Source organism: Aquarana catesbeiana, linkage group LG12, assembly GCF_042186555.1.
Source record: "Aquarana catesbeiana isolate 2022-GZ linkage group LG12, ASM4218655v1, whole genome shotgun sequence".
NCBI lineage: Eukaryota > Metazoa > Chordata > Amphibia > Anura > Ranidae > Aquarana > Aquarana catesbeiana.
The window spans coordinates 29,540,807-29,559,118 of record NC_133335.1 but is presented as its reverse complement, the minus strand read 5'-3'; the positions used below and the strand labels follow the sequence as shown (position 1 = coordinate 29,559,118).

The following is an 18,312-nucleotide window of genomic DNA, read 5'->3' as shown; positions in this document are numbered from 1 at the left end:
GTGGAAAATTTGAAAGGGTATGAATACTTTTTAAAGCACTGTGAGATTATTGCTCTTGCCTAGACAAAAATGACAAGGTCAGATGGCTGTTATCACGTGCCTGAGGATAGCTGAAGGGAGTTTTGGATGTACGAAGATCTTCTTGCTAGGGTCCTGCCCACCCTGCCACCATCATAATCTCTGATTTTCATACTAGAGGAGGTAATCCGCTTATTAACATTAAACAAAATCCCAACAAGGAGCGCAAGAACCTGATAGTAATGGGAGGGGGATTGTCTTTACCGGTGTTTACAGTAGATATAGAAATTACTAGTATATTGATTTCAGATGAAAATGCTGTTTAAAGATCAACCCATGTTTTTTGCCAAAGGTTATATTGTGCAATATTATGAGTGAATCATCAGTTTTACTGTAAACATGGATGTTGACATTTTTCCCCCATGCCACTTGGATACAGGGGTTGATAAAAGATCTCCTTCCATAGAAGATTCCTAATCATCACCAGTAAAATCTTGTTCCAAAATTTTTCATTTTCAAAACTTTTGTTTGATTTTCTGATGGTTGTTGGGACAAATCCAATCTTCATTTCAACCGTAGGGATGAAAAAAAAAAATTCTGGAAGGAGCAAAATTCTATGGTTTTCATTTGGAAAATATCATACATATTGTAATTGGGATTGCATTGAAATAGCAGGTGTGGGCGAAATTTTAAGGGATTTCAAATTAAATTAGTTGACTTTGTTCGGACGAGTGATTTTTCTACAAAATTTGAATAAAAATGTAACTGCAAGTGGCCAGCTTTACAGAGTGTGGTCCATTTTGTTTTGAAACAAAATTATGTCCTGACCCTAATGGCAACTCTCTCTCTCTCTCTCTCTTTCTCTTTCTCTTTCTCTTCCTCTTCCTCTTCCTCTTCCTCTTCCTCTTCCTCTTTCCTCTTCTCTTCCTCTTCCTCTTCCTCTTTCTCTTTCTCTTTCTCTTTCTCTTTTCTCTTTCTCTTTCTCTTTCTCTTTCTCTTTCTCTTTCTCTTTCTCTTCCTCTTCCTCTTCCTTCCTCTTCCTCTTCCTCTTCCTCTTCCTCTTTCTCTTCTCTCCCCCCCCCCCCCCCCCCCCCCCTCTCCAATACCGGGCACTTTCACCCCTTCCTGCCTAGGCCAGTTTTCAGCTTTCGCTGTGGCACTTTGAATGAAAATTGCGTGGTCATGCAACACTGTACCATATGAAATTTCTATCATTTTTTTCACACAAATAGACCTTTCTTTGGTGTTATTTAATCACAAATTGATTTTTTATCTTTTGCTACATAAATGAAAAAATTCCAAACAATTTGAAAAAAAAAAACACGTTTGTCTTTGTTTCTGTTATACAATTTAGCAAATCTTTCGGAATAATTTGTTTTTTAATTTTCTTTTTTTCCGATTTTTTTTTTTTTTAACACTGTGACCACAGCAATACACTGTTGCCATACTAGCATAGTAACACTGGTATAGGCAACCATTTTTTTTTTTTTACTAGCGGAAACTGATTTAGTGTGTATTGTTGTACAGATAGGCTGTGATTGGCCCTGTCTGTACCAGGTGATCACTGCGACCAATCACAGCTAGCAAAACAATTGTACACTATGAATGGCATGAAAAGAAGCCATCCATTGTGTTCCAAAGTCATGTAATCTGCTGCGACTAGTCACCGTGATCACATGGTACCTGTCAGCGGGACTGTACACATTTGTCATCAGGTGTGTCCGGTACACATAGGCCTTGACAGATTGAGCTGCAGCACAGCCCGTTCCAGGTAGGACGTCATATGACGTCCACCCAAAACGGCGAATTATGCCGCCCAGACGTTATTTGACAGCAGGCTGGGCAGGAAGTGGTTAAAATTATTGCAAAGGCTTTTTTTTTTTTTTTTTTTTCAATGATAAACATGTTATACTTACCTGCTCAATTCAATGGTTTTCACAGAGCGACCCCAAACCTCCTTTTCTGGGGGTCCCCCACCGGCGCTCTTGGCTTTTCCTTTTCTCTGAGTGCTCCCATAGCAAGCCACCTGTTATGGGGGCACTCTTACAGGCTTGATCCTGAGCCCGGCTGTGTGTGTCTATAGGCATACACAGCCTGGCTTGGCATCGCCCCCCCCCCCCCTGCTTCCTCCTCACAGGATTTGACTGACAGCAGCAGGAGCCAATGGCCCCCCAGTGCTGCCGAGTCAGTCCCACTGCTGTCAGAATACCAACATGTTCCTTCCAAAGAAGTCAGTTAAATGATGGACTTGCTGAATTGGCTGAATTTCGATCGGTGTCTGGCAGCATTAGTTACTAGTAATATATCGTGTTCACAATTCATACACGTAACAGTTTTGCTGTAATTACATAGAATATTATCTCAATACAAAACAACGTTTTTTTTTTTTTTTTTTTTTTTTTTTTTGCACACTACTCGGAAACACCAGGGTTGTGCCAGAAGAGGGGAGATGCAGAAGACAACTTATCTGGTAGGAAAGAAATCTTGGACAATTTTCTAACCTGACCAAATACCTCAAGCCTCACCATCCTGACAATTTGAAAGTCTGAAATAATCACAGCTCCTCATAGGACGTGACATATTGCAGAACAATGCCCACAATGGGTTTGCAATCCTCTACTGATCACTAATTCGCTCCCTGTGCCTTTGGGATGACAGCAGCAGATTCTACTGAAGCCTGCAAGGTTGTGAAGACTCTTGAAGATAGTGTAGCCTGGGGGGCAATTGGATGGTTCCAGTGCCTGCTTGAGACTGTATTATTATCTCTCTATCAGCCAGACTATAGTGTTATCTCTGGTCATTAAACATTCTCTGCACATCTTGTACATTGTCTGCAATTGTAAAGTCCATATTTTATCCCTGTGCATCTTATCATAACAGATAAAACCTTAATTGGCACTAAAACTGTTATTGTGGGATTGCCAGTTGACTCTTCACATACATATTTGAACATACAGTTCAGAATGCCTGGTAGTAACCCCTAGAATTGCATGTCACGGTGAAGGAACCAAGCATTCCAGAAGGTTATATGGGATCAGCTGTGTGATACAACTATCAGTGAGCTGTGGTTATTTCTATGTCCCACAGATAAATAAATGAACTTTAGCTTTGCAGGTCAAAACAACACATTGACTTTAAAAAGACTCTGTTTGCTAGGCCATTTATTTATGTTATTTCTTGTAAAAGTCACCCTGGTGTAGACAAGTGGTCGTCAAACTGTTACCGGGGACCAGCTGTGGCTCTCTGCCTGCCTTTATCTGGCCCTTGGGGCACTATTCCTTACCCAAAACCAACAATGGGGCACCATTTCTTCCACTGGCCAACAATGGGGCACCATTTCTTCCACTGGCCAACAACGGGGGGCACCATTTCTCCCACTGTCACCAACAACGGGGCACCATTTCTCCCACTGTCACCAACAACAGGGCACCATTCTCCCACTGTCACCAACAACAGGGCACCATTTCTCCCACTGTCACCAACAACAGGGCACCATTTCTCCCACTGTCACCAACAACAGGGCACCATTTCTCCCACTGTCGCCAACAACGGGGCACCATTTCTCCCATTGTCACCACAACAGGGCACCATTTCTCCCACTGTCGCCAACAACGGGGCACCATTTCTCCCATTGTCACCAACAACAGTGCACCATTTCTCCCACTAATGTTCTAATCCCACTAGCCCCAATCCGGTCCCCCCTAAAGCCCAAAAGACAGTAAACTTGCCCTTTGTTTAGAAAGTTTGGAGAACCCTGATGTAGACAAACCAAAATCCCTGAGACTGCTGCTGGCCACCATCATCCTGGTTGTATTGTCAGCAGCCCCAGCAGATTAGGAACTGTCACTCAAATAATACTTTATTGCAGGGGTGTTGCATTCAAATTCACAGAGGTCCAGTCAGTAAAATTCAACCAGAGGATGATGACAGTGGGAGAGGATAAGGGAAGGCCCAGGAAACGACTCTAGAGGCTACAGGTTGTCTGGGCAGGGAGAGGAAGAAGCAGACAGGGATACCAATGCTGCTGACTGGTGCTCGCAGATATGGCTGTCACTCAGTCTGGATCTGGCCCGAAGTCCACCATTAATGATACCTGCCTATAAGAAGCAGTGAGCTAGCAACAGTGGGGGATAAGGTGCCTGTAAATCCTATCTACAAGCTTAACACGACATTAAAGCTTCATTTTTTTTTTTTTATTAAAATAATAAACAGGTTATGTTACCTGCACTGTGCAATGGTTTTGCACAGAGCAGCCCTGATCCTCTTCTTCTGGCTTCCCTGCCGGCGCTCCAGTCTCCGCCTCTTCGGCAAGTGCCCCAATGGGAAGCCATTTCCCATGGGAGCACCTATGCACGCTCGCCTTCCCAAGCTGGCCTGTCTGCCTCTATTGACACAGAGTGGGTGGCTTGGCCCCGCCCCCCCCCTGCTTGCTCAACACAGCATTTGATTGACAACAGCGGGAGCCAATGGCACCTGCCGCTATCAATCTGCCCAGGGAGGTGGGAGACAACGGTGAGAGCCGCTGCTCTCGTGTACATCCCTGGATCGGGCTCAGGTAAGTATAAGGAGGGCTGGGGCGATTTTGCAGCACAGAGGCTGAAAAACCTTAAGGCTTTAGAACCACTTTAAAATTAACTTTTGGGCAATGAGAAAAAGGAAAACTTTTAGGCCCCTTTCACATGGGACGAATTCCGTTCAATGAGCAGGGTCCACTTAGGCTGGATTCACACCTGTGCAGTTTTAGTGCTTTTTGCATTTTTGCAGATTTGCACTACAGTCCATCTTACATGGTTTCCAATGGAACACGTTCTGTAGTGCAAATCTGCAAAATGCAAAAAAGCACTAAAACTGCATAGGTGTGAATCCAGCCTTACAGATCCCCTGCTAATCAGAGCAGAGCGGAGGATGACACCTCTGTGTCCGCTCAGTTTCTGCAAAGTGGACACAGACAAAGCCGCTGTGCTTTGAGTAGTCTGGAAGTAAACACACTCCACTGTCTGTTTTACACCCAACTATCCTCTGATCAAATGGAAGACGACGGGTCCCCTTCCGTATTTTTTAGTAGACGGATCTGGAGGTAGATGAGTGTAAATGGACAAAAGTCTGTTCACGGCCTGTCTGTCCATAGGAATGCATGGATCTGATCAGGTCTGTCTGAAAAACCGACAGTAGGACCTGATTAGATCACCCATGTGAAAGGGTCCTAAGCCAGTTTTATGTATATTTGTTTCAAACCATGATTACATGCATTTTAGATGTTACTATTACAATTTTCTTTCCATAATCCCCAACATCGCATGATATAAAATGAGAGCGTGCGGACCAGCAGGACCAGTTAGATTCTATAGCATTACAGAATGCTGTAGGCATAATGCAGTGAACGTGGAGAGATGAGCATATGGATGGCTTCATGTGCTGGTGTTCCTGATTTGTCAACCCAGCAGGCTAGGGCAAGTAGATGACATTGTACTATTCCCCATCTCCCCCATCCTTACCACTTTTCCACATGCTTGCTTGGTCCAGTGCCGCCATCTTCTCTGATGTCATCTGGACCTAGCTGTCTCAAGGCCTCCTGAGATGCGTGACCTAAGTATCTCAGGAGACAGTGAGCAGCTAAACATTGTCATTCTTAACTAGATGAGAAGCCAGAAAGTGTGGGATGTGTTCCCCAAAAAAGTAAAAAAAAAAGCCTATCCGATAGAGCTGCACGATTCTGGCTAAAATGAGAATCACAATTTTTTTTGCTTAGAAGATAGATCACGATTCTCGCGGCGTAACATCATCTTTCACTTTAAAACAAAAAAAAATTGGGCTAACTTTACTGTGTTTTTTTTTTTTTTTTTTTTTTTTATTCATTGAAGTGTATTTTTCCCAAAAAATTGCGTTTGAAAGACCACTGGACAAATACTGTGTGACATAAAATATTGCAGCAATTAACATTTTATTCCCTAGGGACTCTGCTAAAATATATATAATGTTTGGGGGTTCCAAATAATTTTCTAGCAAAAAATATTGATTTTACCTTAAGAAACCAGTGTCGGAAAAAGATTTAGACTTTAAGTGGTTCCTGCATTTACATGTGTTTAAAAACTTGGAAGACTGCCTGGATTTTTTTTCTTTACACACAGAAGTTTCCCTTTGATCTAAGAAGGAAGTTAGTTACAATGTTTAATTTTAAAAACTTGGCAGACTGCCCGGATGTTTTCTTTTGACAGCTGAGTGAGCAGATAAGTCTCTCCACTTGTTATATGAAAGAATCAGTAAACTCTGCAATAGAGATCGTCAGGGGGATTGAATTGAGATCACAAATGTTTAAGGATTAATTGTGCAGCTCTACTTTCCGATTGGGGGGGGGGGGGGGGGTTAGGAGTGGAAGGATAGAAAATGGGTGGGAAGGTTGAAAGACCTCTTTAAATGCATATATTCCTTAGAAAAATTGTAAGTGTAGTTTATAAATCCAGTAAATATCTGTACCTATAATGTCTAGATATTTGCGTCCTGTGATTCCTGATACATAAGTGATAAGGGCGGGCCAGAAGTAGGAGCCATTGATGTTCTGCTGCAGTGCACATGTGGCGATAAGGAACTTGCTGACAGGAGTAGAAAGCTGGAATAACAGAGGGTTAACCTCACCAGTACACTGCTGCTCCCTTATTTTCCAATCAGCACGCTGGAAGCATCTTTTCCACCAAGCTGTGCTGCTATTGCTGCAGCATAGGTCATTGATCTGGTTGTGCTGTTTAGCTGGGTTGCCTGAACCACCTAACTGGCTGTACAGTGTTGCAGATCCTTTGCTGCATAAGCCTTCATTCACACTTGTACGCAGTGGCGGCCGGTGGAAATTTTTTTGGGGGGCGGAAAACAGTATGCACTTACCCCATCCCCGGCGGCTTCCCCTACTCGGCTGCCTCCTATTCTACTGCTCTCCACGGGTCATCACGGTTGACGTCGGCTTCCGTTTCCTCCCTCCACCACAGCGGCCAATCTGGAGTCTCCTCTTTTCAATCAGAAAACAGGCCTCACACCCGCTTCTACATAGCTGGTTTGAGGACCAGTGTTTCAACAGCGAATGTTTATTCGCTGTTGTGTAACACCTGGGTGGGCTCCGGTCGCACTCTCTGCGACCTGAGCCCACCCTATTTTGAAGCCTATTAGAACCTCTGGCTCTAACCAGGTTTTTTAAAAAAAAAAACCCTGGCCACTGTAATTCATGTGCCCTGAAAGAGGCCATATGCATGAATAGAGGGTGGCCGCGGCGGCCATGGATAGATTCATACTATGCATGAAACTATCCGTTGCATATAGGGGCTGGCCTGGAGAGGCGCCTCTAATGGACAGGCCACCCCTGCTTGTACGACTCCAAAGTTACGCTGACTTTGGAGTGCAACTTTGATGCAACTTTGGATGGGTGCAATTTGGATACAACTTTGGCTTTGACCAGTGATAATGGACAACTGTTGCATTGTATAACATTCAGGTATGACATTCATACAACTTCTGGGGGGTCAACATTGAAGTCTATGGCCCTCAAGTTGCATGAAAGTCGGACCAAAGTAGTGCTTGAACTACTTTGAAGTTGCTGCAACTTTAGGTCACACATATATGAATGGGTATCCTTGGAAAACATGGAGAACGACTTGTCATGCAACTTTGATGTCCAAAATTGCATTATAAGTTGCACAAGTGTGAATGGAGCCTAAAGCAATTCCTATATATGCATCTGGAGATAGGAAAAAAAAAGTGTTCTCTTCTATTCGGTAAGTGAATCACAAGACTGTCTTAACAGAATAACAAATACTTTGTTAAAGCAGTTTCCCTCAATGTATTAATGTACTATATTTCGCTTTAATACTGTTACCCTGGTCTGATAAAAAATATTTTATTTGGCATTAAGGGACTGCTTGGCTGCAGATACAAATGCAAAATGTATTTATTAAAGTTAAATGACAGAATGACATGAGTGGCAATCATATATGGTCTTTTAATACTTAAAGTATCCAACGCTCTGAACATATTGCATTTCCATTTGACAATATGATGTTTTTATCAGCTTTTAAATTGCATGTTTTTCTTGCCTATTGAGGTGACATTACAGAGTGTTATCAGCATCCATCAGAGTTGAAGGAATGTGTTTTGTTGTATCTGTAGAAATAATCTCACCATGTGTAAAGGCTGGACTTTAGCTGAAGTGTGCCAGAGCGGTATGTCACTGCTTCTTGCACAATATCCCCCAAGCTTGTGAAACAAAAAAATAAAAAAATAAAAATAAACCACCAATAATAGGCTGTCCTTCTGTATCCTCTGAGGAGATCAGAGTTCAGTGACACCCGAGCGTCACACTTTCCATTCTCTCATCAACAGGCACAGACTCGGACAATTCCTCGGCAGAATTTGCCGACACCAACCAGCGGCTCGCAGACATGACCCTCACCAACCAGAGCATGACACCCGACGAGGAGAGAAGCCTCCAGGAGAATGGAGTGAAGAAGCACAGGTGACTTTATTATGTCATGAGATGTTTTGTGTTTGATGTCATAGCCATTGGTGGTAAAACATGGAATGCTTTTTACCGTCTAGAGTTTTCCTAGATCATATTGGTGCTCAGCTCTTCACTAAAACTAAACTGCCCGACAATGGTACCTTGCATAAAGTATGACTTTACCCTGTTTGTGAAGCTGGCCATAAACATGGATTTCTTGCAGGCTGAACAGAAATTAAAATCTTAGATTTCCTCCATCCACGCTGCACAGCACTGATGGACGAATCTCCGTCTCCTGCTATTATATTTTAACAGCCAACGCTGCCAATGGACAAAATACCCGAACAGCGGCTGCACCTGATTGCATGCATTCACTGTTTGACTGCCAATTTTCCATTTGGCTCCCTCAATTTTTCAGTTGTGGAATATCAGAGAGAAAGATACTGGCAGTGCCACCCACTGATCACATTTTGACTGGTTCTTCAGGAACCTGATGAAATTCACTCTGCATGTGCTAGCTTGATGCTTTATATTCAGCAGCAAAACGATAATTTTTTTTCCTGATGTCCGGACAGGCCGTAGACATTTGTATTATATTTAAAAGGCCAGTATACCTAAAAGTGATATTTTACTTCAGGTCTGGAAAAATGGCATAGAGATCTAGGAGAAAATTATAGCCAGTCGCCATTGTGATTAGAATTTCCCAATCACTTTTTACTGATATATTTACACAAATTCACAAACGCAAAGTAAAGTGTGTGTATATGTATGTATATTTTTTATATATTGGCCTCTTTTTTTATTTATTTTTTAATAATCCCACATAGATACTCTTAATACACTTAGTACTGAGCCATATGTGCTCTCACAGTACTGACCCATATGCACTTGCACTCTGTATGCTGGCCCATATGCGCTCGTACTCTGTATACTGGCCCATATGCGCTCGCACTCTGTATACTGGCCCATATGCGCTCGCACTCTGTATACTGGCCCATATGCGCTCGCACTCTGTATACTGGCCCATATGCGCTCGCACTCTGTATACTGGCCCATATGCGCTCGCACTCTGTATACTGGCCCATATGCGCTCGCACTCTGTATACTGGCCCATATGCGCTCGCACTCTGTATACTGGCCCATATGCGCTCGCTCTCTGTATACTGACCCATATACGTTCTCTGTATACTGACCCATATGCGCTCTCAGTATACTGACCCATATGCGCTCTCACTCTGTATACTGACCCATATGCGTTCTCACTCTGTATACTGAGCCACAATACTCACCCATATGTGTTCTCACCCTGTAAACTGACCCATATGCTCACACCCTGTATACTGACCCATATGCGTTCTCACTCTGTATACTGACCCATATGTGTTCTCACTCTGTATACTGACCCATATGTGTTCTCACTCTGTATACTGACCCATATGTGTTCTCACTCTGTATACTGACCCATATGCGCTCTCACTCTGTATACTGACCCATATGCGCTCTCACAATGCTCACCCATATGCGTTCTCACTCTGTATACTGACTCATATGCGTTCTCTGTATACTGACTCATATGCGTTCTCTGTATACTGACTCATATGCGTTCTCTGTATACTGACTCATATGCGTTCTCTGTATACTGACCCATATGCATTCTCTGTATACTGACCCATATGCTCTGTCACCCTGTATACTGACCTATATGCTCTCTCACCCTGTATACTGACCCATATGCACTCTTACAGTACTCAACCATATGCGTTCTTACTCAGTATACTGACCCATACCTGCTCTCAGTACTGACCCATATTCACGCTCTCAGTACTGACCCATATGCGCTCTCGCAGCACTGACCCATGTGCGCTCTCGCAGCACTGACCCATGTGCGCTCTCGCAGCACTGACCCATGTGCGCTCTCGCAGCACTGACCCATGTGCGCTCTCGCAGCACTGACCCATGTGCGCTCTCGCAGCACTGACCCATGTGCGCTCTCGCAGCACTGACCCATGTGCGCTCTCGCAGCACTGACCCATGTGCGCTCTCACAGAACATATGTACATATGTACATATGTACAGTGTGTACAGCTACCTGTGTGACAGAAGCTGCTCTAACGACCGGCTTTTGTTGAAGGGACTTGTTGGACAACCAGCATCCGGTTATCGCTGTATTCTGGTGGGGGGGGAGTAGGAGTCCCTCAAGTCCCTCGAGTCCCTGTGTCAGAATACAATAGCACAGCAGAGGAGATCACCGCACCAACGTTGCTTGTGTTGGTACTGCGACCTTTAAGTTTTGGGGGGTTTTTTTTCGTTTAACCCATTGGGTTTAAAGGAAAAAAAGGCTTGCAGTGTGTAACACACAAAAAATAAAGGGTAAGGAAGAATCACTTCTGACTGAGAAAATCCGGTTTCTATTAGGCAACATCATCTTATGGCAGCTTGTAGAATTGCAGTCAATGAAAATGGACATAAAATGCTCAAATACCTGGGCGTCAGAGGGACTTTTTTTGTCACCATCATGATCCGGCAACTGAGATTTGTCCGGCCATAGGGGGTGGTGGGTTGAGCTTTTACCTGACTAATTCTATGTCTTGAATAATCCAGCAGTTGGATTATAAATCCTGTTTATTTTCATGTGGGCTTTTTGGGTGTCCACGCTTATCGTTGTACCAGCTCCTCCTGTTACATCCTCCATAATATAAAATAAATATAACATCCAGCTGGGAGAGTGGCAGCCCAGAGCGGATGTGCAAACCCAGGAACTCTGTGCAGAGATCTTTCCAGAGGAGTCTCCATGAGAATGATAAAAGAGGTGATTTAACTCTCCAGCATATAATAATAAACACTAAAGTATTGGAATTGGGGATAATTGATCCTTTAAGGGCTCGTTCACACAGGCACAGAGCCCATACAGTGTGAAGAGCCATTTTTATTTTTTTGTACTAGCGCTGAGCTGCATGCGGACAAATGAATTCAGTGAATACATACACATTTGCTGTATGGACAACCCAGTTTGACAGGTATGCAGGAAAGGGTGCATGGCCAAGTGCCTGTGTCCGCGGCAGTGCACCCATCCATGCGTACCTGTCAAACTTGGCTGTGCAGTGAATCTGTACAGCCAATGAGTATCTATTCATTTATATAGGCTGCCTGTATGCACCTCCGTGATAGTGCAAACAGATAAACAAACGGCTTTTCACGGCTGTACAGAGCTCTGCACCCATAGATGTACTTGTGTTCAGTTTAAAGCTGATAAGCTACTACTAAAACCGAAGAGCAAATACCAAGAGGTATTACAAATAACTGAAATCAAGTATAAGTTTTTGGTGAATTCAAACACCCAGGGGTACCTACAAACACAGGACTCAGGATTTGTTGAGAGGTCATGTACAAAGGTCTGCTAATCCACTAAAACGCTTCCAACGATTTTTTAATTGGGCTGAAGCTCCTCTTTAAATTGGAAATGACTGGTGATGTCACTTGGTGCCACATTGACATTTAGAGTTCAGGGGTTGTAGAGATTTCATCTGGTAAATACCTTGATTTTGGACTGAGTTCCTATGTTTTTACAGCTAGGCTGATATGACTAAGGAGTTCAGGTATTTATTGCCCAAGCTTATCATTATGAATACTAAAACTGGCTGCAGAGGCCATCACAATGTACTTCAACAGCTTAGGCCGGCCATAGATGGAGCAATTTTATTTCAGTTGACTGTGTCGATGGGGGAATCCCTCCTGCGGAGCCATTGTGTTCTTCTGGTGGGAGAACACAGTGATTTTTCGCATGTAAAATCCAACAGGCTGGTAGTACCCAAGTTGATTAATCAACCTGGGTACATTCAACCTGCCTATACATGGTTCGACTCTAGGCCGATTTCGAGATTCGGACCTTCTATGGCTAGCATTAGCCAATTGTTGTTCAGTAAAGCGTGCTTTTTCAGAAGTGTACTTATCTGTAGTAGACAATCAGAATTTATCATCGCCTGGTTGGACTCCAAAAGAGTGAATTCTGATTGATTACTGTTGGTTACTGCCCTTCAGAGTTAGGATTTCTTATTAAAGAAGAAATCTGGGTATGGATATTTTTACATAGTTACATTGCAGAAAGGTGATGGTAAGGCCAATGACATGAAAAAGGGCATACTGAAGACCTTCAGTCACATGGACAGACCAGTATCACCTTTTATCTATATGTTAAAGGTGAAACTAAACGGACTGTCAGTTGGGAAAGCATTCATCTTCTAAAATGTATTTAAAAAGGAATTCCAGGTTTGGATATTTTTACATAGTTAAATTAGTCCGGCTTGAACCAATTTAACTACGCATATACCATACTTGTGGGATCCCCCTGGAAGCTGGCAATTACTATAGTAGGCACCCCCACTTGAGTGACCTCCACCAGCTTCCAAGTGCAGCGCTGAGGGGCTTACCTGCTGCCTTGTAAACACAAGAGGTCACCCGCTCGGCACAAGCACCATTCAGGGATTGCTTTGCATTTTCTCGAAGAATGCAAATCTTTCCCTGTTTGGACGAGGTGGAAAGGCAGAATGGTAAAATCACGCTATCCACCTCATCCAATCAGAGAATACTTTGCATTTATTGCGAAATTGCAAAGCAGTCTCTGAATGGCGCTTGTGCTGGGGGGGCCACCTTTTGTGTTCACAGTGCAGCAGAGAAGCCCCTCAGCATGGGACCTGGAAGCTAGTGGAGATTACTGTACCAGGGCTGCCTACTATAATTATTTCCAGCTTCCAGGGGGATCCCACAAGTATAGTATATGCCTAGTTACCTTGGATCAAGCTGGACTAATGTAGCTATATAAAAATATCCAAACCTGGAATTCCTCTTTAAATACATTTTGGAAGATGAATGCTTTCCCATCTGAAAGTTCATTTTGAACAGTCCGTTTAATTTCACCTTTTAGAATGTAGGTAAAAGGTGATGCTAGTCTCTGTCCATATGTGACTAAAGGTCCCTTTTCACGTCAGTGGCCTTACCTTCACCTTTCTGTTTTGCTGATGTGGCAGTAAATCTATAGGCATAGATTTGGGTGGAGCTGGGGGCAGTTAGTACCACTGTCAGGTATTTTTTGCTCCAGTAACAAATGGCCCCTGCCCCCACCTATAATTGGCCTTCACAGCATGGAGAACATGGAAGGGCTATTAAGTGAAAGACAAAAACAGAACATTCCATAGCTCAACTCACCAACCAGTCTGCCAACTGACCAAATTAACCTGTCCAACAGTCTGCGTTAAAAACAGGGGTTTAGTTAGAACGCATTTGCAAACTAATGCATAAGCTGCAAGGCCTCTTCACAGCACCCTGTCTGTGTCTCCAGGGGGAATATTCACTCTCCATTTATCCTGGTGACCACTCTCCAGATATCGTTGTCAGTGTCTTTCTTTCCCAGTGACAACAGCTCACCCTCAATTCTTGTGTACTGTAACACGGACAGTAAATGAAGTGAAATCTGCCCAGCAATTTGGTAGAAGTAATCCTCTTTCCAGGCCTATCCAGAATTGATAAAAAAAGATTTGTGTGAGGTTAGCCACAAAAACACGATTTCCCTGCGTTTGAACTTGAAGAAGCAGAAATATAAATCTTCAAGTTTTAAGGGCTAGTTCACACCAGATGCAGTTCCGTGCGCTTTTTTCCGCACTAAAAATGTATGCACAGTGTTTTCCATGTATTCCAATGGCTCTAGTTCACACCATGCAGTCATGGTGCAGACTTGTTTTTGAAGGTTCAGGGTTCATGTCCCCGCTTTTTATAATCCATTGAAGACGTGGACTTTTAAAATTTTTTTTTTTTTTGGCAGTTGTGCAACATGCTTGTAATACAGCATGAGGGTACGGTACATTAGAGGGTCACAGAGTTTGCAGGCTATGGTGGAAAGTTACAGAGGTCAGCTGCATGACATTAGCACAGTTTGTCTTTTTTTTTAGCATGTGTAATAAATTGTGTTTTTCTCTGCTTTTTTATCATTTTAGATTCACCTTTTTTTTTAATTTTAAAGTTATTGCTACATATCTATAAAACTTGCATGAGGGGTGCAGGCCCTGTAGGTAGATGGTACATTTGCAGTGTACAGTTGGAATATAAGTGATACCCATTACTACTCTTAAATTTGAAAATTTTATGCATTCAGTGACAGCGAACATAATACAACTCTGCCACAGGTGTGCCGCTGTATTGTAATACATATAATCGTGAAGATTATGGAAATCTTGCAAGAGTGTTCTTGGCGTGGCTATTTTTCTTCCAACGAATTGTAAGGATTAGTAATTTAAGAAACAGCAAGGTTCTGAGAATTTGGGAATTTGGATGAGGGCTTGCTGATATCAGGCTTGTGTTTAGAGGCTTTTTTTTTTTTTTTTTTTTTTTTTAAGCAACTCCCTTTTAAATCTTTCTAAGGAACTCAAGAGATTTCTGCTCTCAAGTTCCCAGCTCTGCCTACCCCTGATGTAGCCGGAGGTATGAGGCTCCATGGTGGACAGTGAAAGGATCAGGATCTGTTGTACAGAGAGCTGGAATTTCTGAGAGATATAAGTAACTAGATATAAGCAATTACTGAAATATCACTTTTGGGTGGACTGAGCCTTGAAATTAAGAAATCTAAGTAGAGAGAATCTATGGTGGCTTTAAAATGGGCACTAGACATTAACTCTTTAGGCCTGTAGGCTCCCATCCATGTACTGGGCCAAAATAACGTTTGACCCAACAAGCATTGCCTAGCCTGAAAGGACCAACTTTGCTCACAATGGCCACGTTGCAGACACGTTCATTCCCGCTGGAAGGACTACGCATTAGCAAAGTATTAAATAGCTGGGCAGGGAGTGTTGCACCTGAGTAGAAAATCTATGTTCTTTTCTCTCTCCTTCCTTCCCCTTTCTCTCTCCTTCCTTCCCCTTTCTCTCTCCTTCCGTCCCCTTTCTCTCTCCTTCCTTCCCCTTTCTCTCTCCTTCCTTCCCCTTTCTCTCTCCTTCCTTCCTTCCTTCCTTCCTTCCTTCCTTCCTTCCTTCCTTCCTTCCTTCCTTCCTTCCTTCCTTCCTTCCTTCCCCTTTCTCTCTCCTTCCTTCCTTCCTTCCCCTTTCTCTCTCCTTCCTTCCTTCCTTCCCCTTTCTCTCTCCTTCCTTCTTTCCTTCCCCCTTTCTCTCTCCTTCCTTCTTTCCTTCTCCTTTCTCTCTCCTTCCTTCTTTCCTTCTCCTTTCTCTCTCCTTCCTTCTTTCCTTCCTTTTCCTTTCCTTCCCCTTTTCCTTCCTTGCTTGCTCTTTCTCCTTCCTTGCTTGCTCTTTCTCCTTCCTTGCTTGCTCTTTCTCCTTCCATCCTTCCTTCTTTCTCCTTCCATCCTTCCTTCTTTCTCCTTCCATCCTTCCTTCTTTCTCCTTCCATCCTTCCTTCTTTCTCCTTCCATCCTTCCTTCTTTCTCCTTCCATCCTTCCTCCTTCCATCCTTCCATCCTTCCTCCTTCCATCCTTCCTTCCCCTTTCTCCTTCCTTCCTTCATTCCACTTCACTCTTGGAAAGGAGTAGAGTCCGAGGAACATTTTTGGTCAAGGCTCAAAGATAACTACTCAGTTGACATCCCTAGGTCCACATGTGGCTGTGAATTATAGGTTCTGATCAAATCAACACGTTTATGTGTGCAAGCTTCTAAAATCTTGTTGCTATTCAGGATTCCTAGACTTGTATTCTAATCTGAATCTGTAGTGCTGCAGAGCAGATTAAGAGGTGGCAGATGATTTGGCTTTAACATTTTATAGAGAAAACTCCTGGGAGACTCCAGTGCCAACCTAGTTAATGCTGGTTTAATTTGATCTCCCAGCTGGCATAGAAATGCATTGGAATCCCCCATGAACTGCTTGGATTTTGTCCTTTAAAGGTAGAAAAATGACTGCCCTGCTCAGCCTGCTTCCAGAGTGGATCAAGAGGTGCCTGTTGATTTGACTTTAGAATTTTATAGAGAAGTCTCCTAGGAGGCTCCGGTCCAGTGCCAACATCAGTCAATGATGATGTCATTTTCTCTTCTTGCTGACTTGGAAATACCTCGGAATCCAATAGTATCTGTTTAAGTGTGGCTCTTGAAAAGTAAAAATTGACCACCCCTCTCAGGCTACGTCCTTCACACCCTCTAACCGATTAAGCAGCCTAAACATATCAACCACTTACTGTCCTTGTTTGCTCTATTTACAAGCTTCTGCACTTCTAATATTTTCTTTGTTTACTTCTAGGACCTCCCTGCCGGCCCCTATGATCTCTAGAAATAATTTCAGCGTGTGGAGCATATTAAAAAAATGCATTGGACTGGTAAGTCTCACTATACTTCTGCTATGCGCTTCAACCCCTTCATGGCCACAGTATGACTTCATAAGTCTATTAGAATGTTATTTAACCTTGCGGGAGAGAACTAGGCATGCGCAGCTGTGTGTGTTCTATTTTCCAGACCTGCTTTCAATCAGAAAATTTAGTCCTAGGGTTATTGTCAAATTAAAGCTAAGCTCCAGCTTTTCCTTCAGTCTTGCACAGCTGCAGAGGCTCCCCTCCTGTACTTATCTAGCCCTTTCCTTCAAAGCCCGACTGTCCCTGGCAGGTCCTTTTCATTCATTGGATTTCAGTTCTTTCAACCATGGGTCAAAAACATGTGGGTGTTACCTAGAGCAGCCTTAAGGAATGCCTATTCCTCCAGGCTGACGTCAAAACATGCTGGCATTTGCATAACCCCTCCCAACAATCCACAGGTAAAACTTAGGCTGATTAAACTTCTAAACTGTTTCAACTGACGCATACCAAACTTGCTAAACTTGGTCTGGGCTTCTAAGCTGCAAAAAAAAAAGCTCTGTTCAAAAGAGTTAAGGATGAATTGCCCCATGGTCTCTTAGGCTACAGAGGCCAGTGGGGATTTGCTTTAAAGCTCATTTACTGCTTGCAAGGAATATGTAAATACTTGAATGTTCATAGCAGCCTTCCCCAACCTTTTTCACCCCAGAGGAGCCATTAAAATAAATTCCAGGACTCTTGGAACCCTAGCTTTAATTTTAATAATTGGGGCCAGAGGAAAGATCGTATCTTATAATGCTGATTAGTAGGAATAATCCCACCTTTACAGTGGTGGTGAGAATTTCACCCTTGCAGACAGCTAAAAATCCTCATAAATTACTTGCTGCTGTCTTTACCAAGTGGTAGTGGATCTGGAATTATGCAGACACCATCAAGTAAGAGGTCAATCAATCATAGCTGAAAGTGAGGTTCCACCCAAAAAACAAAACTACCTGGAAAAATTCTAAAAAAAAAAACAAAAAAACATTTGGATATTTTTTTTTTTTCACTTACCTCTAAATGCCTGTTGCTAGGTGGTCCCTCGTAGTCTGCCTGTTCCTTAGCCTGGGCTGGTGACATCACTTCCTCCTCGGCACAGGAAGGGGTCCGCTCTGCTCCCTCCCTCCTGTCAATCATCTGGGACCCATTACAGGTCCCAGGTGATTGAGCGGCCAATCGCGGCGCGCGGCGCCGCTCGCGCATGCGCAGTGGGTGCCAGGCTGTGAAGCCACAGCCCGGCGCCCACAGTTGAAATGCCGGCGCCGACGAACGGAGGGGGGGGGGACGAGCGGGGCTTCGATCCCCCGCATCGCTGGACCCAGGGACAGGTAAGTGTCCAATTAAAAGTCAGCAGCTCCAGTATTTGTAGCTGCTGACTTTTAATTTTTTTTTTTTTTTTGACGGCCCCCCTGGGTGGAACTCCTCTTGAAGCAACCCCTAGTAACCTCCTGAGGAACTCATCGACAAGGATGTGGAATTCCCTTCCACGGGCGGTGGTCTCAG

The 18,312-nt window shown here is 43.5% G+C and overlaps 1 protein-coding gene across 2 annotated transcripts in view; it reads left to right on the top strand.

Annotated features, from left to right (window-relative positions):
• Positions 1-18,312, top strand: part of OSBPL2 (oxysterol binding protein like 2) — a 196,433-nt gene that overhangs the window by 132,958 nt on the left and 45,163 nt on the right. For both annotated transcript variants that reach the window (XM_073607517.1, XM_073607518.1), the window contains exons 3-4: positions 8,380-8,512; positions 16,725-16,800. In XM_073607517.1, the coding sequence (XP_073463618.1) occupies positions 8,380-8,512; positions 16,725-16,800 (209 nt within the window). The remainder of the gene's footprint in view (positions 1-8,379; positions 8,513-16,724; positions 16,801-18,312) is intronic.